This window comes from Lithobates pipiens, unplaced genomic scaffold (genome assembly GCF_037356315.1).
Source record: "Lithobates pipiens isolate NorthernLeopardFrog02 unplaced genomic scaffold, aLitPip1_a1.2 Scaffold_23, whole genome shotgun sequence".
In the NCBI taxonomy this organism is placed as follows: domain Eukaryota; kingdom Metazoa; phylum Chordata; class Amphibia; order Anura; family Ranidae; genus Lithobates; species Lithobates pipiens.
Genome location: NW_027507785.1, coordinates 319,344,201 through 319,369,435, shown reverse-complemented (window position 1 = coordinate 319,369,435; position 25,235 = coordinate 319,344,201). Strand labels below are relative to the sequence as shown.

The following is a 25,235-nucleotide window of genomic DNA, read 5'->3' as shown; positions in this document are numbered from 1 at the left end:
TGACGGGGACCATGATGTAAGGGGGATTCAGATGGGGACCTTGATGTAAGGGGTATTCAGATGGGGACCCTGATGTAAGGGGTATTCAGATTGGGACCCTGATGTAAGGGGTATTCAGATGGGGACCCTGATGCAAGGAGGATTTAGCTGGGAGCCTTGATAGAAGGTGGGACTCTGATGTAAAGGGACTACTTCTGATGGGGACCCTGATGTAAGGGGGGGGGGTGCTGATAGGTAGCCTGATGTAAGGGGAACCCTAATGGGGATTCTGATGTGAGGGAGATTCAAATGGGGACCCTGATGTAAGGGGGGTTCTGAATGGGATCCTGATGTGAAAGGGACTGTGATGGGTACCCTGATGTAAGGGGGATTCAGACGAGGACCCTGATATAAGGTGGGACTCTGATGGAGAATGTTATGTAAAGGGGCTACTTCTGATGGGGACCCTGATATAAGGTGGGACTTTGATGTTAGGGGGATTCAGATGGGAACCCTGATGTAAGGGGGCTTCAGATGGGGACCCTGATATAAGGTGGGACTCTGATGGGCACACTGGTGTAAAGGGGACCCTAATGGGGATTTTGATGTAAGTGGGATTCAGAAGGGGACCTTAAAGAAAGGGGGAGTCAGATGGGGACCCTAGTGTTAGGGGGGACTTTGACGGGGACCTTGATGTAAGGGGGGTGGGGAATTTGATGTAAGAAGGATTCAGATGGGCACCCTGATCAAAAGCTATGATGGGGACCTCTGATGTTAGAGGGGATTCTAATGCTGACCTTGATGTAAGAGGGACTCTGATGAGTATTCTGATGTAAAGGGGTCTCCATATGGGGTCTCTGATGTAAACAGGAATTTAATGGGGGCCTTAATGTACAATGTGGCCCTAATACTGAAAATTTTGGAGACCCCGGCCCCTATATGGTAGAAGATAATCTATAGTATCCCACTCAAATGTCAAAATGATTCATAGATACAACGTTAATTCCTTTTGGTGCTTCATCCAACCCATAACAAATCACTAGATATATAAATCCTGTATATTATTAATAATAATAATAATAATAATAATAATAATAATAATAATAATAATAATAGATCATTTTGGATATTAAAAAAGGATATTTCAAAAGTGGCCCTTGAAATATTAGAAGGGAAAACTGCAGGCTCGATATATTCCAAATAGATACATATAATAAGTAAGTAAATAAATAAGATAAAATATTTAAAAATAGTATTAAATGAGTATGATTCAAAATATATTTTATTTTGGTGAGCATAAAAAAAAAAAAAAAAAAAAAAAAAAAGAAAAGTTTTAACTGACAAAATGATCAATTAAAAGCATTCACAGGATAAATGGCCCGAAACGTCGCTATTTTCCACTTGCATTTTTTTTTTTACTTTAAAGAATAAACAGCAAATAGATAGGCATCAGGGATAACGGCAATGCCACACATGGGAAAACGGCGTGTGATCGTTAAAAAGGTTGGACAGACTGACTGGTCACCATGACGATAACACGTCTGCAGATGGCCCATCGGAATGGTCACTGGAAACAGACAGTTGATTATCTGCAAGCTTGTAAACATTGTTCCTAGATTCTCCGAAGCGAATAATGGCGGCATTGTCTATTTACGTCTGCAATGTTTTTGTTTTTTTTGCTTCTTTTAGGAATTTTAAAGTCGTTAGATTATTATTATTTTATTTTATTTTGCACATAATGAAGCATTCTAGTAGTCTTTGATTGTTGAATACAGTAGAACAGCCTCTCTCGACTAATTGAACGCGGAGGAACCCTGGAAATAACTGTCGGGTCTCAGAGAAGCCCCATCAATAATGACGGTGTCTGCACCTCATCGTGCGTCACCATCAACCGCCAGCTGAAATAAAGAAACCTTTAGATGAATCCCTGAATGTCCCGTTCTTAGATTATTTAATATGAAGTGCTGCTTTTTGTGACAAACTATTTTCATTGATAATAATAATAATAAGATAAAACAAAAATCATGGGGAGAAATGGAATGCAGATGGTGGAAATTGCTGTGTTCCCTCACATTGGTGGTCGGTGAGGAACGCCCGCTTAGGTTGATGGTCAGTTGAGGTGTGTCCTCTTATTTTGGTGGTGAAGTAAATGCTCACTTAGATAGATGGTCTATTGTGGTGGAAAAATGATCATTACATTGGGGGTCAGTGGAGACAGGCTCTCTTAGATAGGCGGTCAGTGGAAGCCTCTCACATGGGTAATCATGGTGACAGAAGAGCCCCATTACCCTGCTGGTCAATGGAAAGAATGCCCCTTACATTGGTGGTCAGTGGGAAGAATGTTCCTTACAGTGGTGGTCAGTGGGAAGAAGGCCCCTTGCATTGATGGTCAGTGGGAAGAATGCCCCTTACATTGGTGGTCAGTGGAGACAGGCTCCCTTAGATAGATGGTCAATGGAAGCCCTTTACGAAGGTAATCATGGTGGGAGAAGGGCCTCATTACCCTGCTGGTCAGTGGAAATAATGCCCCTTACATTGGTGGTCAGTGGGAAGAATGTTCCTTACAGTGTTGGTCAGTAGGAAGAATGCTCCTTGCATTGGTGATGAGTGGGAAGAATGCTCCTCACATTGGTGGTCAGTGGGAAGAATGCTCCTCACATTGGTGGTCAGTGGGAAGAATACTCCTTGCATTGGGAGTCAGTGGGAAGAAGGCCCATTGCATTGATGGTCAGTGGGAAGAATGCTCCTTGCATTGGTGGTCTTTCGGAAGAATGCTCCTCACATTGGGGGTCAGTGGGAAGAATGCTCCTTACATTGGTGGTCAGTGGGAAGAATGCTCCTTGCATTGGGGGTCAGTGGGAAGAAGGCCCCTTACATTGGTGATCAGTGGGAAGAATGCTCCTTGCACTGGGGGTCAGTGGGAAGAATGCTCCTTTCATTGGGGGTCAGTGGGAAGAATGCCCCTTACATTGGTGGTCTGTGGGAAGAATGCTCCTTACATTGGTGGTCTGTGGGAAGAATGCTCCTTACATTAGGGGTCAGTGGGAAGAATGTTCCTTACATTGGTGGTCAGTGGGAAGAAGGCCCCTTATATTGGTGGTCTGTGGGAAGAATGCTCCTTACATTGGGGGTCAGTGGAGACAGGCTTCCTTAGATAGATGGTCAATGGAAGCCCTTTACACAGGTAATCATGGTGGGAGAAGGGCCCCATTACCCTGCTGGTCAGTAGCAAGAATGCACCTTACATTGGTGGTCAGTGGGAAGGAAGAATGCTCCTCTTACAGATAGCTTAAAAGATCATGGATATCGGTGATTACCTATCTGAGGGTCTGAAATTGGTCATTGCCCAAGGATCCCTTGGATTCCACAGAATTCAGGCTGAGATAGGCTGGTGTAAGAAAAAACAATCCTACCTTTGGCCAGGTTTAGAATGGAGATGTAGAAGGTGTCGGGGGGTGAGCTGTGTTCTCCATCAGTTAGGTAAAACCGGAAACTGTCGTGTCCTTTGCAGCCGAGGATTGTGGTGTGAAAATACCAGATATGATTCAGGTCAACGTCTTCCTGCGTAAAATTCATTCCGGCATACAGGGTGACCCAGAGGGGACCGGCCTAGAGAAACGGGGAGAGTCCAAGTTATTTAGGCCAAAAATATTTTTTCGGATACACAGGGGGAGGGGTTAGAACCTCTGTCAGGAAATACAATTCCTTTGGCAGCTAAACAGGCCCCATATATGTATTTCCTCTGTGGATTTAGAGGTGTGACCCGGAGCCAATCAGATTTCATCTGTCATGTTTCAAGAAAAGGTTACAATTAAAATAAACTCTGAGTGGACACAATGGGCAACCCAGAGTCTGAATTGTTACAAGAAACAACCTCGGGCCATTCACCCAAATTCTCCCTGTTTTTTAGTTTGCAGAACGCAAAATGGAAATCCTCAAGGTTGGATCGATATCTAGCAAATTGTTGATAAACGTATGAGCATATGAGTACCGTATATACTCGAGTATAAGCCGAGATTTTCAGCCTCTTTTTTGAGGCTGAAAGTGCCCCCCTCGGCTTATACTCGAGTCATCGCTGTCTGCCCGCTCGATCAGCGTGTCGAGCAGACAGACAGCGGCCATTCTATGATTCAAAAGCCGCGCCTCCGGCTCCGCCTTCGCCTGTGATAGGCGGAACACTGAATTTCCCAGCAGCCTGTGTTCCGCCTATCACGGACGTCGTATCATCCTCGTCCATAGTACGAGGATGAGACGACGCCCGTGATAGGCGGAACACAGGCTGCTGGGAAATTCAGTGTTCCGCCTATCACAGGCGAAGGAGGAGGCGCGGCTTTTGAATTTTACAATGGCCGCCGACGAAGAGGGCACGGGACGGAGGCAAGGCAAGGCACGGCACGGCACGGCACGGGACGGGACGGGACGGGACGGGACGAAGGCAAGGCACGACACGGGACGGAGGCTCGGGACAAAGGCTCGGGACACAGGTAGGCTGGACACACACACACACACACACACACGGATGGAGACACACACACACGGATGGATGGATGGATGGATGGAGACACACACACACACACAGGGATGGATGGATGGATGGATGGAGACACACACACACAGGGATGGATGGATGGATGGATGGAGACACACACACACAGGGATGGATGGATGGATGGATGGAGACACACACACACAGGGATGGATGGATGGATGGATGGAGACACACACACACAGGGATGGATGGATGGATGGACACACACACACACAGGGATGGATGGACGGACACACAGGGATGGACGGACACACAGGGATGGACGGACACACACACAGGGATGGACAGGCATGTCTCACCCTCGGCTTATACACGAGTCAATAAGTTTGCCAGTTTTTTTGGGGGTAAATTGAGGGCCTCGGCTTATATTCGGGTCGGCCTATACTCGAGTATATACGGTATATGCAACCGATTGGCTCCTTGTGCTGCTTTCCCCTTTCCCAGTCTGAAAACGAAAATTCGAAAGAACGAAAATCTGAAAATAAGAACGTAAATCAGAAAACCCGAAATAACGAATTAATAATAAATATTACTAAATATTAAATTATAGGTATTGGAATTTCCTTTCAAATTTGGCTGTTAGTGAACACAATGAATACATATTTATCTGAAGTTACAAATTATCCAAAAATAACAAATGCTACATCTAAATTAATGGAATGTAACCAATTAATAATAATAATAATAAAAATAATAACAAAAAAGACGTTTTATTATTATTATAATTTATTATTCATTTGTTACATTCCCATTATTATTTATTCAGGAAAATTCATAAATTCAGATAAATTTGTATTTGTTACGTTCACTAACAGTCAAATTTGAAAGGATATTCCAATACCTATAATTTAATAGTTAGTCATTATTAGTTAGTTAGTTATAATTTTGGATTTTCAAATTTGGCTGTTAATGAACGTAATGATAACAAATGAACACAATGAATACGTATTTATCTGAAGTTACGAATTATCCAAAAATAACAAATGCTGCATCTAAATTAATGGAATGTAACCAATTAATAATAATAATAATAATAATAATAATAATAAAAAAGACGTTTTATTATTATTATTATAATTTACTATTATTAATTTGTTACGTTCCCATTATTATTTATTCAGGAAAATTCATAAATTCTGATAAATTTATATTTGTTAGTTAGTTATTATTTTGGATTTTCAAATTTGGCTGTTAATGAACATAATGAATACAAATTTATCTGAAGTTACCAATTATCCGAAAATAACAAAATGTTGCATCTAAATGAATGGAACGTAACAAATTAATAATATTATTATTAATTATTATTGATATTATTAATACTACTAATAAAAACTTTTTATTATTATATATTTTTTACATTCCATTTGTTTAGATTCGCTATTTAGGAAAATTTGGAAATTCTGATAAAATTTTATTCATTGCGTTCACTAACAGTCACATTTGAAAGGATATTCCAATACCTATAATTTAATAGTCAGTCATTATTAGTTAGTTAGTTATTATTTTGGATTTTCAAATTTGGCTGTTAGTGACCATAACGAATATGAATTTATCTGAAGTTACAAATTATCTGAAAATAACAAATGCTGCATCTAAATTAATGGAACGTAACAAATTAATATTATTATTATTATTATATTGTTAATACTAATAATAAAAACTTGTTATTATTATTATAATTTATTATTATTCATTTGTTACGTTACATTTGTTTAGATGCGGCATTCGATATTTCTGAAAATTTGTAACTTCCAATAAATTCGTATTTGTTACGTTCACTAACAGCCAAATTTGAAAGGATATTCCATTACCTATAATTTAATAGTTAGTCATTATTAGTTAGTTGGTTATTATTTTGGATTTTCACATTTTCAAATTTTCGGATTTTTGGATTTTCGGATATTCAAATTTCCGAATTTTTCTAATTTTCACAAAGTTTTGAATTAATTTGAAATAACGAATAACCCCTCAAAACAACAACAAAAAAAAAAATGATACGAAAACAAACATTCCAAAAATTCGAAAGAACGAAAATCTGAAAATAAGAACGTAAATCCGAAAACCCGAAATAATAACTAATTAATAATAAATATTACTAACTATTAAATTATAGGTATTGGAATTTCCTTTCAAATTTGGCTGTTAGTGAACATAGTGAATATGAATTTATCTGAAGTTACGACAGCTCTGACAGCGAAAGGGTTAATATATATATATTGAATGAAAAAATACAAAGTTGCGCTCATTTGTGTTGTTTCCCCCTGGCTGGAGTTCAGCCTTAGAGCCCCAACATTCTCATTGGATGGGAAGGAAATCCAGGAACCAACCTTCATCTTCAGCTCTCCGTAGGTCGGGGCGTTGTTGATGATGTAATAAATGGATCGCTTTCTGGAATCTCCATCTTCAGCATCCAGAGCAACGCTGGAGATGACTTTATTATCTGCAGCCTCAACCTCTAATCCGCCATTTCTACCAAGGAAATACAAAGAAACAAATTAATTGCTACAACAAAATTCAAAAACTGGAACGGTGCAGTCAGGGTGGTAAAAGATGCTGAAAATCTGAAAATTTGAAAAGAATGAAAATTGGAAAGAAAGCAAATACGAAAATAAGAGTTTAAATTATGAAAATTTGAAAATCCGAAATAATAACTAATTATTAAATTAGGGGTTTCACTTCAATGGGTCCCTAATCCAAAAATTCTAAAATCCGAAAATAAGAACGAAAATCTGAAAATTTGAAAAAAAACTAAAATCTGAAAATAAGAACGAAAATTCGAAAGAAAGAAAATCCGAAAATAAGAGTTGAAAATACGAAAATCCAAAATATTATATATTTGTTATTTCAAATAAATTCGTAACTTCGCAAAAATTAAAAAAAATTGGAAAGTGTGAAAATTCGGAAATTCGAATATCTGATAATCCGAAAATCCAAAAAATTTGAAAATCCAAAAATAAGAACGAAAATCTGAAATTTTGAAAAGAATGAAAATCTGAAAATAAGAACAAAAATTCGAAAGAAAGAAAATCCGAAAATAAGAGTTGAAAATACGAAAATAAAAAATAATATATTTGTTATTTCAAATAAATTTGTAACTTTGTGAAAATTCTAAAAATTGCAAACTTTGGAAATTCGAATATCTGAAAATCCAAAAATCCCAAAAATGTGAAAATCCGAAAATAAGAACAAAAATCCTGCCACAGGGGTCCTTGTTCAGTCACTTCCTGTTATAGGGTGACAACGCTCTGTCCCCGTCTCCCGCCTGTGCTCCGGTGTTGTCACCCTGTCACATGGGCTTACAATGGAGGCTACTAGACATGTGCCATTCATTTCATTCCCGATTAGAAATTCAGACAATTTTTTTATTATTCAGAAATGTGGGTGTATCTGAATTTCTAAACTAGAATAGTAATGAATTTAACAAAATCCGAACTACCAAAAAAAGATTAGACTGCAATTCTAATTCAAATCGGATTTCATAGGAAAAAAAAAGCGCAAAAGTTTTGCCTTTAGGCTGCTTTCACATCATACTTTTTAGCCTTTTTTTTTCCTGTTTTTTTTTGTACAGCATTTTTAAAGTGTTTTTGAGCTTTAGCATCTTTTTTTTTAACCAATAGGAGGAAAAAAGTCACCTGTTTCATAATTTGTTTTTCAGCTTTTTTATCTGCTTATATATATATATATATATATATATATATATATATATATATATATACATACATAATTTTTTTTAGATTTAAGGGGTTATAGTTTGGGATTATGGGTTAGAGTTAGGGGATAATATATTTATTTGTTTTATGTACAGTATTCTTTATTATTATTCATTTATTGACTTGCTTATTCATTTATTTATTTTTCTCTCTTAGGGGCTCATTTATTTTATTTTTTATTGTTAATATTATTATTATTATATTTAGAGTTAGGGGTCCATTCATTCATTTTTGGCGTTATTTATTTTATATTTATGTTAGTTGGATTATTAATTGTATGTATTCTTTATTTATTAATATTATCATTTATTAATTATTCACTCTTTTTTTTTTTTTAGGAGTAAGCTCATTTATTTTATTTATATTTATTATTTTTATTATATTTGTTTATTATTTTTGATAGTTTTTATTTTTATTTTTTTTAGATTTAAGGGGTTATGATTTAAGATTATGGGTTAGAGTTAGGGGATAATCTATTTAATTGTTTTATGTACAGTATTCTTTATTATTATTCATTTATTGACTTGCTTATTCATTTATTTATTTTTCTGTCTTAGGGGCTAATTTATTTTATTTTTTATTGTTAATATTGTTATTATTATTATTTATTATATTTAGAATTAAGGGTCCATTTATCCATTTTTGGTGATATTATTTATTTATATTTATTTATTTATATATTTATGTTAGTTGGATTATACATTTTATGTATTATTTATTTATTAATATTATAATTTATTAATTATTCACTGTTTTTTTTTTCGGGTTAGGAGTAAACATATTTATTTTATTTATATTTATTTTTATTATATTTGTTTATTATTTTTGATAGTTTTTTTAATTTTTTTTCATTTAATTATTGCATTTGAGCAGAAAAATGTACTAAAAAACATGGAAAAATGTTTAAAGTGTACATTTCAATGCATTTTTATGGGGGGGGGGGGGGGGGAAAGGTTAAAATAAAACACACCGATCTGCTTAAATCGAGCTACCAAAGAAGCTCCAAAACTTCGGGTGTTGGGCCTCAGGTGACTTAGAGTGGAGATGTGAACCATCTCCACAGAGAAGAATTGGATTTTTTTCTCCTCCTGAGATTCCCACCGCTCAGCTGTGAACGGGGGAGGGGAGGGGGGCCTTAGATACCCCTTACAAGGGGCAGAACCGGTTAAATTATCCTGCCGCAGACATCCTGCCTAGTTGGTTCTCCTTGCCCTACAATGAAAGGCCTCAGCTGGTGCAAAGCCTCATGGGAAGCAAACCTAACCCACTCCATTTTGATTTTTTGAACTGGTTCCCAGTTTATGTAGCAGAGCCATTGACAGCCCCCTCCTCCCCCACCCCGTGAGATTAGGTGGCAGGTGTGGGCATCGCGGCACCGGCATCTATGGCAGACAAGTCCCCTCCTGCGGTGGTCCAAATCATTTCCATCTCACCAGCCTTAAGGGCAATCGCTCCCCCGGGGTCGGGCCGGATTGTCTGCAGCCTTATCTCCACCTTCACATTGATTGTCTCCTACAAAATATTCTATTGTCTGCCGGGATTGGCCGGGAGAATATTGTTCAGCCAATAAAAGGATTAATCTGCAAAATCCCAAATTAATATCAACGTTGTAATTCATCACCTTCACACGCTGCCAGGAAAGGCGCTATTCAATTAAATAGCGCTAGAGGAGTTGCAAAATCTGTTTGAGAGTTTACTTTGTTAAAATAAAAACAGTATTATAAACAACTGACACTTTTTTTAAATATTATTATTATGTATTTTTTACATTTTTTTATTTATTTTTTGTTAGGGTTAAGAATTAGAGAAAAAGAGTTTGGGATTAATTCATTTATTTGATGCATTATTTATTAATTATGTATTTAATAATAGCCAGGAAAGGTGCCATTCAATTAAATAGTGTTCTAGGAGTTGCAAAATCTGAATTGAAAAGTTTACTTTGGTGAAATAGAAACTGTATTAAAAACAACTGCCACTTTTATTATTATTATTATTTATTTCTTACATTTTATTTATTTATTTTTTTGTTAGGGTTTAGGGTTAGGAGTAAGAGTTAGAGGGCAATTTATTTATTTTATATGTTATTTATTTATTTTTTATTTATTTACTTTTTTTTTTCTTTTTGTTAGGGTTGGGGATTAGTGTTTGGGGTTAGAGTTGGGGGTTCAATAATTTATTTGATATATTATTTATTAATTATGTATTTTATAATAGCCAGAAAACGTGCCATTCAATTAAATAGCATTATAGACGTTGCAAAATCTGATTGAGTGTTTACTTTGGTGAAATAAAAACTATTATAAACAACTGCCACTTTTTTTTATCATTATTGTGTATTTTTTAAATTTTTTTTTGTTTAGGGTTAGGGATTAATTATTAAATAATGCATCAAATAGATAAATTATGTATCTATTAATAGCCAGGAAAGGTGCCATTCAATTAAATAGCAATATAGGAGTTGCAAAATCTGATTGAGAGCTTACTTTGGTAAATAAAAACTATTATAAACAACTGCCACTTTTTTTATTATTATTATGTATTTTTTAAATTTTTTTTATTCTTTTTTGTTTAGGGTTAGGGATTAATTATTAAATAATGCATCAAATAGATAAATTATGTATCTATTAATAGCCAGGAAATGTGCCATTCAATTAAATAGCATTATAGGAGTTGACAAATCTGATTGAGAGTTTAAAATAAAAACTGTATTATAAACAACAGACACTTTTTTTTATTATTATGTATTTTATTTTTTATTTTTTTAGGGTTAGGGATTAATTATTAAATAATACATCGAATAAATATAGGATGTATTTATTAATAGCCAGGAAAGGTGCCATTCAATTAAATAGCATTGTAGGAGTTGCAAAATCTGATACTTACTTACTTTGGTAAAAACAAAAATTGTATTATAAACAACTGCCACTTTTTTATTATTATTATTATTTATTTATTACATTTTTGTTTTTGTTAGGGTTTAGGGTCAGGGGTAAGAATTAGAGCGTAATATACATATCGTATGTGCTATTTTTTTATTTATTTACCTAGTTATTTATTCATTTTTTTGTCAGGTTTAGGGAATAGCATTTTGGGGCTAGAGTTGGGGGGGGGTTTATTAATTTATTTTATGTATTATTAATTAATTATGCTATAGGAGTTGCAAAATCTGATTGAAAGTTTACTTTTGGTAAAACAAAAACTGTATTATAAACAACTGCCACTTTTTTTATTATTATTATTATTATTATTATTATTATTATTCTTATTTATTCAATTTTTTTTTTTTGTTAGGGTTAGGGGTAACAGTAATGCCGCGTATACACGATCGGAATTCTCGTCGGAAAAAGCTATTACGTTTTTTTTCCGACGGAATTCCGCTCAAGCTTACCTTGCATACACACGGTCACACAAAAGTTTGCCGAAATTACAACCGCCAAGAACGCGGTGACGAACAACACTACGACAAGCCGAGAAAATGAAGTTCAATGCTTCCGAGCATGCGTCAAATTGTTTCCGAGCATGCATAGGAATTTTGCGTGGCAGAATTGCTACAGACGATCGGGATTTCCGTACTGTGTTTGGACGCCGGACACAGTGCACTTATGGGAAGCGCCACGTCTATGCAATCAGGAGAATGCAGACGTGGCACTTCATTTGCGGACTCTTGTCCTGCCTTGCGGCGCTTTCCAAAGCGCCGAGTAGCTTCCACCCAGCGCTCGTAGTATCTATTACTAAGGCCACGCGGTTTGATTGACATCTCAGTTAGATGTCACTTCCTGTTTTCTCTCTCCCATTACGCCCAGGAGAGAGAAAACCGGAAGTATGAAGAGCAGACCCCTCCATCGCCGCTGTCTGTTGAAGGAGACACCACAGGAGAGGGCAACAGCAAGGTAAGTACCGCTGTGCTCCCCCGGAGAACAGGGGGGGGGGTTGAAGTGACACAGGCTGCATTTTATATGACACAGGCTGCATTTGGTGGGACACAGGCTGCATTTAATAGGACACAGGCTGCATTTGGTGGGACACAGGCTGCATTTAATAGGACACAGGCTGCATTTGGTGGGACACAGGCTGCATTTGGTGGGACACAGGCTGCATTTGGTGGGACACAGGCTGCATTTGATTGGACACAGGCTGCATTTGATTGGACACAGGCTGCATTTGATTGGACACAGGCTACAGGCTGCATTTGATGGGACACAGGCTGCATTTTATGGGACACAGGCTGCATTTGGTGGGACACAGGCTGCATTTGGTGGGGCACTGTTACTTCACTGACACCAGTGATGCATTTGGTGGGACACAGGCTGCATTTGGGACACAGGCTGCATTTGGTGGGACACAGGCTGCATTTGGTGGGACACAGGCTGCATCCCCTAATTATACTTTAATATAATGAATGATAATGCATGACATAACAGGCGATAATGTGTTGCAAAAAACATACATGGACCCTTTTTTTTTTAAACAGACCCCAAAGTGTTGGGAAAATCTGAAAAGTATTCATGAGGTTTCAAGGAAAAAAACATTCATAAGCAATATTCATCTAATGTGGCCATACACGCTTCAATTTTTCTTATCTGATCTGTGTGGGGTTCGATCAAAAGGATAAATTTAAACCAATCCAATGGTGGCCAAAAACAGAACAATTTGATATATTATTGAATTATTGATGGAATTACCGTCCAGAAATATGTCCGTCAGAAATATGATCAGAAGACAATAAAGAGTGTTCAATGCACCATACACTTAAGGATATCATATAGGTCAGGGGTCTCCAAACTGCAGCCCACGTGCTGGATGCAACCCTTTGCTTGCCTTTATCTGGCTCTGGGGGCACTATTCACCTCACTGACATCAACAATGGGGCACTATTCCTTCCCCTGACACCAATGATGGGGCACTTTTCCTCCCAATGATACCAATGATGGGAAACTATTGCTCCCACTGATGCCAATGATGCGGCACTATTCCTCCCACTGAAGCCAACAATAGGGCACTGTTTCTTCACTGACACCAATGATGGGGCACTATTCCTTCCACTGAAACCAACAATGGGGCACTGTTTCTCCCACTGACACCAATGATGGGGCACTATTCCTCCCACTGACACCAGTAATGGGGCACTATTCCTTCCACTGAAACCAACAATGGGGCACTGTTTCTTCACTGACACCAATGATGGGGCCCTATTCCTCTCACTGACAACAATAATGGGACACTATTCCTCCCACTGATACCAATGATGGGGCACTATTCCTCCCAGTGACACCAACAATGGGGCACAATTTCTCTCACTGACACAAACAATGGGGCACTATTCCTTCCACTGACACCAACAATGGGGCACTGCTACTTCACTGACACCAATGATGGGTTACTATTCCTCCCACTGACACCAATGATGGGGCACTATTCCTCCCACTGACATTAACGATGGGACACTATTCCTCCCACTGACATCAATGATGAGACACTATTCCTCCCACTGACACCAATGATTGGGCACTATTCCTCCCACTGACACCAATGATGGGGCACTATTCCTCCCACTGACACCAATGATGGGGCACTATTCTTCCCACTGACAAAAACAATGGGGCACTATTCCTTCCACTGATACAAAGGAAACTATTCCTCCCACTGGCCATAGTCTAGCCCCGGGTCTGAAGGACAGTAAACTGGCCCTTTGTTAAGAAAGTTTGGAGACCCCTGTTATAGGATTATCAACTTTCCTGCAATCCTAATTTATTTATATCCAGACCAATTGAAATAATGCTGCTTAAACCGATTGCTTTTGCTAAAATTGTGTGCGTCTTTTCACCAATTCACAGATCAGACGTTGGATTGGATCATTACGTGTATGGCCATCAAGAGAAGACGCCCCCTATAGGGGGCCTGGTTGGGGACGCATGGTCTTCCATTGTGCCGTATACATCACCTGATCAGGCCGGGCTTCTCATCATTGACTGGCACGATGTGCACATACAATGTGTGTTGGGCCGTGTGTCTGCCATCTGTCAGCTGGATGGTGAAGCTGTCCTGTGCAGTGTCTGTGTCATCGTGTGTATATACGAAGGCCAGTCCTACAGGGACACAAACCATTAATTCATCCACTCTGTTCATGCCCATACACCCCCATACCCACACACCCCGATACCCACACACTCCAACACCCCGATACCCACACACTCCAACACCCACACACTCCGACACCCACACACCCTGACACCTACACATCCCAACACCTATACACCCTGACACCCACACATCCCGACACCTACACACCCCAACACCTACACACCCCAACACCTACACACCCACACACCCCGACACCCACACACCCCGACACCCTGATACCCCGACAACCACACACCCCGACACCTGCACACCCCGACACCTGCACACCTGACATCTACACACCCCGACACCCACACAACCCAACGCCCACACACCCTGACACCCCAACACTTGCGCACCCACACACCATGACACACACACTCAGACACCCTAACAACCACACACCCTGACACCCACACCCCGACACCCAGAGACCCAGACACCCACACAACTCGACACCCACACATCCCGACACCCATACCCAGACACCCCAACACCCAGACACACACTGGATTTAGGACCTTTAAACTGGAAAGTCCCATTTCCAGTTTAAAGGGGTTAGTACAATTAAAAAGAAACTGCTTTTATCCTTATTTATTATTAACTCCTCACAATGCCAGTTCTTATCACACTATTATTCTGAATAAATGTCAGCAATCCCATCATTTATATTAATCAAGTCCAATCAATTCACCCCAGTGGGGGGAGTGTCTGAGCCATGTTTATTTTGGCTAAGTCACCCTAGTGTGGGGGGTTATCTGTTTTGGCTATATCATCCTAGTGGGGGAGTATCTAAGCCTCCCAAACGTGTTGGCTGTTTTGGCCATGTTACCTTGATGTTGGAGTGTCTGAGCCCCAAAAGGTGTTGGTTGTTTAGACCATGTCACCTTAGAGGTGTTTTGGCCCTGTCACCTCATCTGGAGTGTCAGCACAGGGCTAGAGTACTGGCTGAAGAGGAAGTGGAAATTCTGAGGTCTACACTGAAGACCCCAAGCAGCCAGGGGGCAGTAAAAACAGGTGTTTTTACTGCTCACCTACAAGTGGACATGGGGGGGGGGTGATTTCCAAAACCCAAGGCGAGGAGCAACGCGTATTTTCATATTTACGAAATGGTGCGTGAATCCCCCCATTTACTACAGTGATCTCAGCGCACAGGAAAATGCTATCTGTGCCCCACTATGGACATGGCGCACGGCATCTCCAATTCAATATTGACAGAAGATGGAGGTGCCAATATTTATGGGGATGATGTCAGGACGTTTAGTGACAACTGCCCAAGTAACAAATATGGCCAAAGTAGAATGAGAAAGTAACTTTTTCAGATAAAGCCGGCTGTGGCCCGAAAGTACGTTTAGAACTGCGCGAGATCAGCATAAGCACGGCGCATGCGCAAGCGGCTGTTGCGCTCGTTCACATGAGTTTGTTCACTGCGTGGCCAAAAATCTTAGAGAATGTTAAGCAACGTACATGCAATTGCGTGGGTTGAACGGGCGCACCTCTAAACTTGACATTTTTTATGCTGGTTCACCTTTATGTATTTTTTTTAAGGAGATTTGCACACAGGTCATGTTAGCATGTTACGTTGCTAACATGTGACATGCACCTTGTTAAAATTATGTAAAAAGACTCTCACTTCTCTAGCTCCTCCCTAAAAGGGTATTTAACCTTTCCCCTCTAATTCATATGATTTCCTTGGGCTAGCTTTTGCTTTTAAAGGGGAACTCCACACTCCATTCTCCAATGCTCTTGTCTCCTCGCTCTAACCCCCTGGATTTCCATGGGATAGCTTCATAGAACTCCACACTCCACTCCATTCTCAAAAGGCTGTGAGCTGCCTTCACCAATCCAAACCACGTCCTTTTTCTGAGCTTACAACAGGGCCAGCTAGGAAAGGGGCGAGAAGAGCGATCGCCTCTACCCCCACCTAAACCATACAAGGCCACATCCACCCAACATAGGTGGCTGCCTTTGGGGCATGTTGGGCTCAGCCCAATACCAACCACAAAGCACCTTGTACCCACTAGTTCAAAGGGGCTTTCCACATTCTGTAAAGCCCCCTGTCTGCAGCCCCCCACAACCCCAGCCTCGGGTTGTGTGGAAGAGGCCCTTGTCCCCCTGAATAGGGGAACAAGGTGGTTGACTTTTGGTGTGCCCGAGCCTCTCCTGCCCCCAAGCATCCACCCCCCGCTTTCATGAGCTGGCTTGCTGTGTGTTTGACTAGGGGTTTGTTAGTGTGTAGGAGGGGCACAATATGTTTTTTTCATTTGGGGTGGTATTGTTCACATGGGGGGGTTCTCATTTTAAGCCCTAACAGACCCAAATTACCTTGTATGTATTAGGGGGGCAGGATATTTTTTTCTGGTTTTAAAATCTTGCAGCTGTAATGTAGATTTGTAAGTTTTCTCTAAAGCCGTACATCTCTGAAGCATCATTTTGGATACATGCTACAGATACACTGCTTTAGAGGCAGAGTACCCCCCCCCCCCCCAGCTTTTAAGCATTTTTTTCTTCTTGTTTTTTTGGGGTTGTCCAAATTGGCGACATTATTATTGATTATTTTTTACCTGTTTCTTTTTTTTTTGACATTGACACTTTTTGACACTGACATTTTTTTTATGTTGTCAATGTTTGTTGTTTGTAGGTTGTTAGTTTCACTTTGACTTAATTGTCTGTGCTGCATTATATTGCAAAATCTTCCTCAAGATGTTGTGACTAAAATGTTTAAATCCTTACGAGACTGTCCGTTTGTTGGCGCAGTCCTTTTAACTCATAACTGTTCATTTCCTCTGCAAAATGGTCAGACCTCAAAACCATATTCTGTTAGTGTCTCAAATTAACGTACATGTTTTTTTCCTGTTTTGTTGACCAATAAAATTTGTAGCAAATTTTATGTTTTATATGTTTTTCAGATGCAATGCTCAATCCAATGAATGTATTTTACACTCCCCCCTGCAGTTTAACTAGGCTGATTGGCATGGCAAAACAAAAAAAGGTGTGATTTGTCTAAGCCCTTGTACACACTGTCGGAGATTCCGTCGGAACATTTCCTATCGGACCGTTTTGTCGGATATTCCGACTGTGTGTGGTCTGCATCGGACTGTTTCCGTCGGAATATCCGACGGACCAATTTTTCCAACTTGCCGGTAAAATTTTCCGACAAAATGCTCCTATCGGACATGTGTAGCCTACTCCGACGGACAAAGTGCCACGCATGCTCAGATCAAATTCCTAGACCAAAGCTATTGGCTACTAGCCTGAATGTAGTCCCGTCGTAATGAAATAACGTCATCACGTTATGTACAATCGGATTTTCCGACAACTTAGTCCGACCGTGTGTATGCAACATCACTTCCGGACCTCTTCCGGAATTAATCCGTCCGAATTACTCCGACGGATTTGGTTGTCGGAATCTCTGACCGTGTGTACAAGGGCTAAAAGCTACTTTCCTGGTGCCTTCATGGTAGCATATGCATGGATTGTGCGTATACTGCCATTGATAGGCACCAGGAAAGGAAAATTACAGAGGTAAGTATTCAATTTTCCATTTTAGCACAGTGGTTCTCCGCCTCAGTCCTCGGGTACCTTCGACAGGACGTGTTTTGGGAATTTATCTTAGCTAAAATAGCTGTTCAAAATACCAAGCCATTGACTCTGATTTAAAGCACCCGTGCAAGATGAAGGAAAACCTGCAAACATGACCTGTTGGAGGTACATGGCTGAGAAGCACTGATTTAGAGCACTGAGCTAAAATCTAGCTCAAGACAATCTTATTCTAATTGGGGGCATTTGAGGGAAACCAAGTGAGTGTTAGAACCCCTGCTTGTCTTTTTTAGTTTGGGCTTTGTGTCCCTTTTCTGAAAATTGGCGTCACTTCCTGTCACATAGCCAAACAGGATGTGAGGATAAAACCCTAGCAATGTCTTTCCTTGGGGACACACGGGTCAGTCTAAATGGTGTCTCGATTAGGCAAATTGCACTCTAGTGCTTTGTTGTGTACACCCCAAATTATTAGGTATTTTTGGGGTTTACTAAAGGCAAATTCACGTTGCAATACAAGTGTACTCGCTGTAAATCTGAGGGGAAGCGCTGGTGATTTCATCATCCAATCATGTAAAAGCACGGCCACCTCAGATCTCCAGCAACTGCACTTCCAAGCACACTTGTAGTGCAGTGTGGATTTGCTTTTAGTAAATAAATCCCAGTCCAAGACATCTAATAATTTGGGGTGTACAGAGCAAAATGCTGGAGTGCAATTTACCTAATGGGGAAACTATTTAGCTTGACCTGTGTGTCCCCAAGGAAAGACATTGGTAGGGTTTTACCCTTACTTCCTGTTTGGCCATGTGACAGGAAGTGAATACATTTGAAGGAGAAACTGGCAACATTTGGGAGATGTCTTCACCCTAGCAGGGGTGCAGACATCCCCAAAAACTGACAAGACTTCTAATCCCCCTGCACTCTCTAGCCTCAAGCAAAAATAACAGAGGATTTAATTTAGCTTAACTTTGCAAAGACACATTCCTGAGTTCAACTAAGATGCACGCAGGGGCGGACTGACAACTCATGGGGCCCCCGGGCAATAGGAGATTATGGGGCCCCCAAGCAATAGATTATGGGCCACACAGTATACACACACACACACAGACACGCAATATACACACACACACACACACAGACACGCAATATACACACAGTATATACACACACACACACAGACACGCAATATACACACAGTATACACACACACACACAGACACGCAATATACACACACACACACACACAGACACGCAATATACACGCAGTATACACACACACAGACACGCAATATACACACAGTATACACACACACAGACACGCAATATACACACAGTATACACACACACACACACAGACACGCAATATACACACAGTATACACACACACACACGCAATATACACACAGTATACACACGCAGAATACACACACAGAATACACATACACACACTGAAAAGGTACTGGAGAGGCGGGGCAGATATAATCTTGGGATTTTTAAAACACAGATTTTTACATACTGCCCCTGGTTTTATTGAGGCTGGCAACCCTGATGGGGCCCCTTAGGGGCATGGGGCCCTCGGGCAGTGCCCGAGTGCCCGAATGGTCAGTCCGCCCCTGGATGCACGTCAATGGTCCATTTAGACCTTGTTTAATAGAAACACCAGTTGCCCTTCACTAGAAACATTTGTTAGTCCAGTCCTGGAAATCTGCATCTGCTTTACTATTAAATTCCATAAAAATTGGGTTCCTGCAGCTAAACGCGCGACCGCTGTGTATGTGAGATGCGCAACTGCTGTGTGCGCGGAGGTATGTACCCGTGGCGCATATCTGGTTCCCAGAAGCGGTGGACAGCACACTGGAATGACATCACGCCCCTACATGAAGTTGCTTGTTCTGCCGCTAATTTCTTCCCACCACCATGCCCCGCTCAGAGCCGATTCACACTGAGGCAGCATGGCTTGCAGCGCGACTGCCTCAGGTGACCTGCATCCGACTTCAGCAGCGGCTTGCAAAATTACTTCTGTATAAAAGTAAATGCAAGTCGCCCCAAAAGTAGTACAGGAACTTTTTTCTAAGTCGGAGCGACTTGTGTCACTCATATTAGAACGGTTCCATTGTACAGAATGGGATGCGACTTGTCAGGCGGCTAAGTCACCTGACGAGTCGCCCCTGTGTGAACCAGCTCTCGCTGTTCTCTGAGGAAGAGATGATCCTTATTTGCAAATTAACATTATTTTTTATATATTTTTACATGGGGTGGTGTTTGTGTGGGTCGTGTGTATGTCTAAATGATTTGGCCTCAAAACACACACCTACTTCCTATGCACAGATTCACTTCCTGGCCAATGTATATTGCTTCCTGCTTCAGTGTGTGCGTGTAAATTATATATATATATATATATATATATATATATATATATATATATATATATATATATATATATATATATATATATATATATATATATATATATATATATATATATATATATATATATATATATATCCAGGGCTTTTTTTCTCAGAGAATAGGTGCAGGAACTCCCTCCTTCCAAGTCACCTCTTGTGGTCGCCTCCAAGCAACATTCCTTGGTTCCACCTCTTACCCACCTCCGACCACCACTCCTTGGTTCCACTCCCTACCCACCTCCGAGCACCGTTCCTTGGTTCCGCTCCCTACCCACCTCCGAGCAACGTTCCTTGGTTTCACTCCCTACCCACCTCCGAGCACCATTCCTTGGTTCCACTCCCTACTCACCTCTGAGCACCATTCCTTGGTTCCACTGCCTACCCACCTTCGAGCACTGTTCCTTGGTTCCACTGCCTACCCACCTTCGAGCACTGTTCCTTGGTTCCACTCCCTACCCACCTCCGAAGACCGTTCCTTGGTTCCACACCCTACCCACCTCCGAGCACCGTTCCTTGGTTCCACCCCTACCCACCTCCGAGCACCATTCCTTGGTTCCACCCCCTACCACCCCCGAGCACCATTCTTTGGTTCCACCCCCCTACCCACCTCTGAGCACCATTCCTTGGTTCCACCCCCTACCACCCCCGAGCACCATTCTTTGGTTCCACCCGCTACCCACCTCCGAGCACCATTCCTTGGTTCCACTCTCTACCCACCTCGGAGCACCATTCCTTGGTTCCACCCCCTACCCACCTCCGAGCACCATTCCTTGGTTCTATCCCCTACAAACCTCTGAGCACCATTCCTTGGTTCCACCCCTACAAACCTCTGAGCACCATTCCTTGGTTCCACCCCTACAAACCTCTGAGCACCATTCCTTGGTTCCACCCCTACAAACCTCTGAGCACCGTTCCTTGGTTCCACCCCTACAAACCTCTGAGCACCGTTCCTTGGTTCCACTCCATACCCACCTCAGAGCACCATTCTTTGGTTCCACTCTCTACCCACCTCTGAGCACCATTCCTTGGTTCTATCCCCTACAAACCTCTGAGCACCATCCCTTGGTTCCACCCCTACAAACCTCTGAGCGCCGTTCTTTGGTTCCACTCCCTACCCACCTCTGAGCACCATTCCTTGGTTCCACCCCCTACCCACATCAGAGCACCATTCCTTGGTTCCACTCTCTACCCACCTCTGAGCACCATTCCTTGGTTCCACCCCCTACCCACCTCAGAGCACCATTCTTTGGTTCCACTCTCTACCCACCTCTGAGCACCGTTCCTTGGTTCCACCCCCTACCCACCTCTCAGTAATGGATACAGAACCAAGTATCAATTTGTGGTGCTAAGTAATTTGTATGTAATTTGTTAATGATAGGAAGTAAAACAGATCCCCTCTATCCAGCAACAATGGAGCACCCCCAGCAACAATAGACTCTGAACAGCTAGCAACAATTAGACATCTCCCTCAACAGTAGTTGTCTCCCAGAAACTATTGTCTCCCAGTAGAGTCCCCCAGCAACAATAGATCCCCCACCAGCGACAACTGACCTCCCCAGCAACAATAGACTCTCCCCCTGTAAAAATAGATCCCCTCCAGCAACAATAGATCCCCCAGCAGCCAGCATCAATAGACCCTCCAGTAAACCCCAGCACCCCTTGCCATTACATACATTCAGAGCTGGAGGTGCCGGAACTGCGTCCCCATGCGTTCCTGCTGAAAAAAAGCCCTGTATATATATATATATCTATATCTATATGTAGATTCTTGTGTCCACCAGCAGAGAAGTTGGGTAGATGCCACACTCCCAATTCTGGAAGCACAATAATTGTCTAGCACAGGGGTCTTCAAACTACGGCCCTCCAGTTGTTCAGGAACTACAATTCCCATCATGCCCAGTCATGTCTGTGAATGTCAGAGTTTTCCAATGCCTCATGGGATGTGTAGTTTAAACTACGGCTCTCCAACTGTTGCAGAAGATTCCTGATCGCTCTATCATCTCTTAAAAAAAGGTGGTTTTTCATGTGCCTTGTATAATGCCCAAGACATATCGTTTGGAAAATACAAGTGGGTCATGGCACATCTACATTCCAAGTTTGGCACTTAAGATGGTCAAGCACTATACAATCTGATTGGCCAATCTCTGTACAACTCGATATTTAGGCAAAATAGGTAATAGGAAGACGCACTTGAACAATTTAATTCACATTATAGAAAATCAAACAGGCTCTTGCACTACCGTATATACTCGAGTATAGGCCGACCCGAATATAAGCCGAGGCCCCCAATTTACCCCCAAAAAACTGGAAAAAATTATTGACTCGTGTATAAGCCGAGGGTGAGACATGCCTGTCCATCCCTGTGTGTCCGTCCATCCCTGTGGGTCCATCCATCCCTGTGTGTGTCCATGCATCCGTGTGTGTGTGTGTGTGTGTGTGTGTGTGTGTGTGTGTGTGTGTGTGTGTGTGTCCGTGCAGCCTACCTGTGTCCAGCCTGCCTGTGTCCGTCCAGCCTGCGTCCCATCCAGCCTGCGTCCCGTCCAGCCTGCGTCCCGTCCAGCCTGCGTCCCGTCCAGCCTGCGTCCCGAGCCGAGCCTCCGTCCTTCAGCTCTTCGTCGGCGGCCATTCTAGGATTCAAAAGCCGCGCCTCCGTCGGTGATAGGCGGAACACTCAATTTCCCACTGACTGCTGGGAAATTGAGTGTTCCGCCTATCGGATGTCCGTGATAGGCGGAACACTCAATTTCCCAGCAGTCAGTGGTCCGCCTATCATGGACGTCCGCTCATCTTCATACTACGGACGAGGATGAGAGGATGTCCGTGATAGGCGGAACACAGACTGCTGGGAAATTCAGTGTTCCGCCTATCACCGACGGAGGCGCGGCCTTTGAATCCTAGAATGGCCGCTGTCTGTCTGCTCGACACGCTGATCGGGCAGACAGACAGCGATGACTCGAGTATAAGCCGAGGGGGGCACTTTCAGCCTCAAAAAAGAGGCTGAAAATCTCGGCTTATACTCGAGTATATACGGTAAATCTAATTTATTTAAGATCTAACTGATTGCAGTGTATGGTCACCTTTAAAGATCCAGATCAAATATTAATTTATTGGATTTAGAAACACTTTTCTGTTCTTTGTAATGTATTAAAAGATTTGGGTAAAAAAACAAAAAAACAAAAACAAATTAGAATTGATAGGAATGAGATTTGCATCAAAAGGGTTAATTAACTGACAACACCTACTAATTGCCTAACAAGACACATCCGATGAGATGAAATTAACCAATTGTATTGGGCGTGCGCTATTATCAATGAGAAAACCGCAGTTACCCTAGCGACAGTTGCAGTTTACATATGCGGCTATTTATTATTGTTATTCCCAAATAAGCTGCACTATACTGATCCGATAAATGCTATGTGAAGCAAATGAGTGAATAAATAAAGCATGAAATCAAAAAATATTAACAAAGTGCAGACAGGGAAATGCATATACTAATGTTCAAATATTAGTCCATCATCCCATCAACAAAAAACGTATTGCTTGTAATCTCCAACGTGTTTTAAACACACCACACCGATATAGGAAAAGTGTCATCAGAGTTTGCAGGAAAAAAGAGGACTTCCACCACCAACACTACTGCCGCTTACCAGCTACACTGATCCCATCTCAGAGACCAGATATCGCCAAATCAAAAACGCTTCCTCTGAGTCAGGGCTGCATGGAGGGTGTATCCTCTTTAAGCGCTTGGTTCAAATGGTTAGAAGAATCCTACGGCCACACCGCTTATTCCAATGGTTAGAAAAATCCTACGGCCACACCGCTCATTGCCCAGCACATATAATAACGAAAGGAATCGCCATAGTGTGATATAGTCACGAAATTTAATATAATAAAAAAGATTGCACTTACATCAAGTAGAAAAAACTTTGCTTTGTAAAACAAACAAATTCGCCGGCCGGCTTAGTAACGCTGCCCGTCGCTTCCGGGTCCAGCGTAGATCGCGGTGACGTCAGTACGTCGCTCCTCCCAGCGGCAGTAGTGTTGGTGGTGGAAGTCCTCTTTTTTCCTGCAAACTCTGATGACACTTTTCCTATATCGGTGTGGTGTGTTTAAAACACGTTGGAGATTACAAGCAAAACGTTTTTTGTTGATGGGATGATGGACTAATATTTGAACATTAGTATATGCATTTCCCTGTCTGCACTTTGTTAATATTTTTTGATTTCATGCTTTATTTATTCACTCATTTGCTTCACATAGCATTTATCGGATCAGTATAGCGCAGCTTATTTGGGAATAATTATTTGAATTGTGGGTATCTCACGGTTAAAGCTGCTGCTGCGTTTATAATTCACAATTTTTTTTTTTGTTTTTTTTTGTTTCATTACTTCACATTAAGTTTACATAGGAACAGCGCTGTATTTTTTAGGTTTTTATTCTTATTTATTATTGTTGCTTGCGCTTCAATGTGCGTCGGTTCGCAAGTTCAATTGATGACTTTTCCGGAGCACCAATTAATGTATGAACTGGTGCTTTCTTCTTAGTAAATCACCCCCTTGGTGTCACTTGGCTTCATACATATTGCTTTCCAGCAATTTTAACTCTACATGCAGAATTTGCAGGCAGACAATGTAAGGGGGCACTCTGATAAGACATCTAAAGTAAGGGGGTACTCTGAGACATCTGATGTAAGGGGGTTCTTGGATGAGGCATCTGATTTAAGGGGGCACTATGATCAGCTGTAAGGGGTGGCACTCTGATGAGACATCTGATGTAAGGGGGTACTTGGATGAGACATCTGATGTAAGGGAGCATTCTGATGAGAAATTTGATGTAAGGGGGCACTCTGATGAGACATCTGATGTAAGGGTTGGGGGCACTCTGATCTGATGTAAGGGGGGGGGGGCACTCTGATGAGACATCTGATGT

The 25,235-nt window shown here is 41.3% G+C and overlaps 1 protein-coding gene across 1 annotated transcript in view; it reads right to left on the bottom strand.

The window, feature by feature from the left end:
* LOC143926656 (FRAS1-related extracellular matrix protein 1-like) overlaps positions 1-25,235 on the bottom strand; it is a 264,491-nt gene that overhangs the window by 111,024 nt on the left and 128,232 nt on the right. The window contains 3 exon segments of the mRNA XM_077450596.1: positions 3,393-3,588; positions 6,859-7,000; positions 14,183-14,327. Coding sequence (XP_077306722.1) covers positions 3,393-3,588; positions 6,859-7,000; positions 14,183-14,327 — 483 coding nt within the window.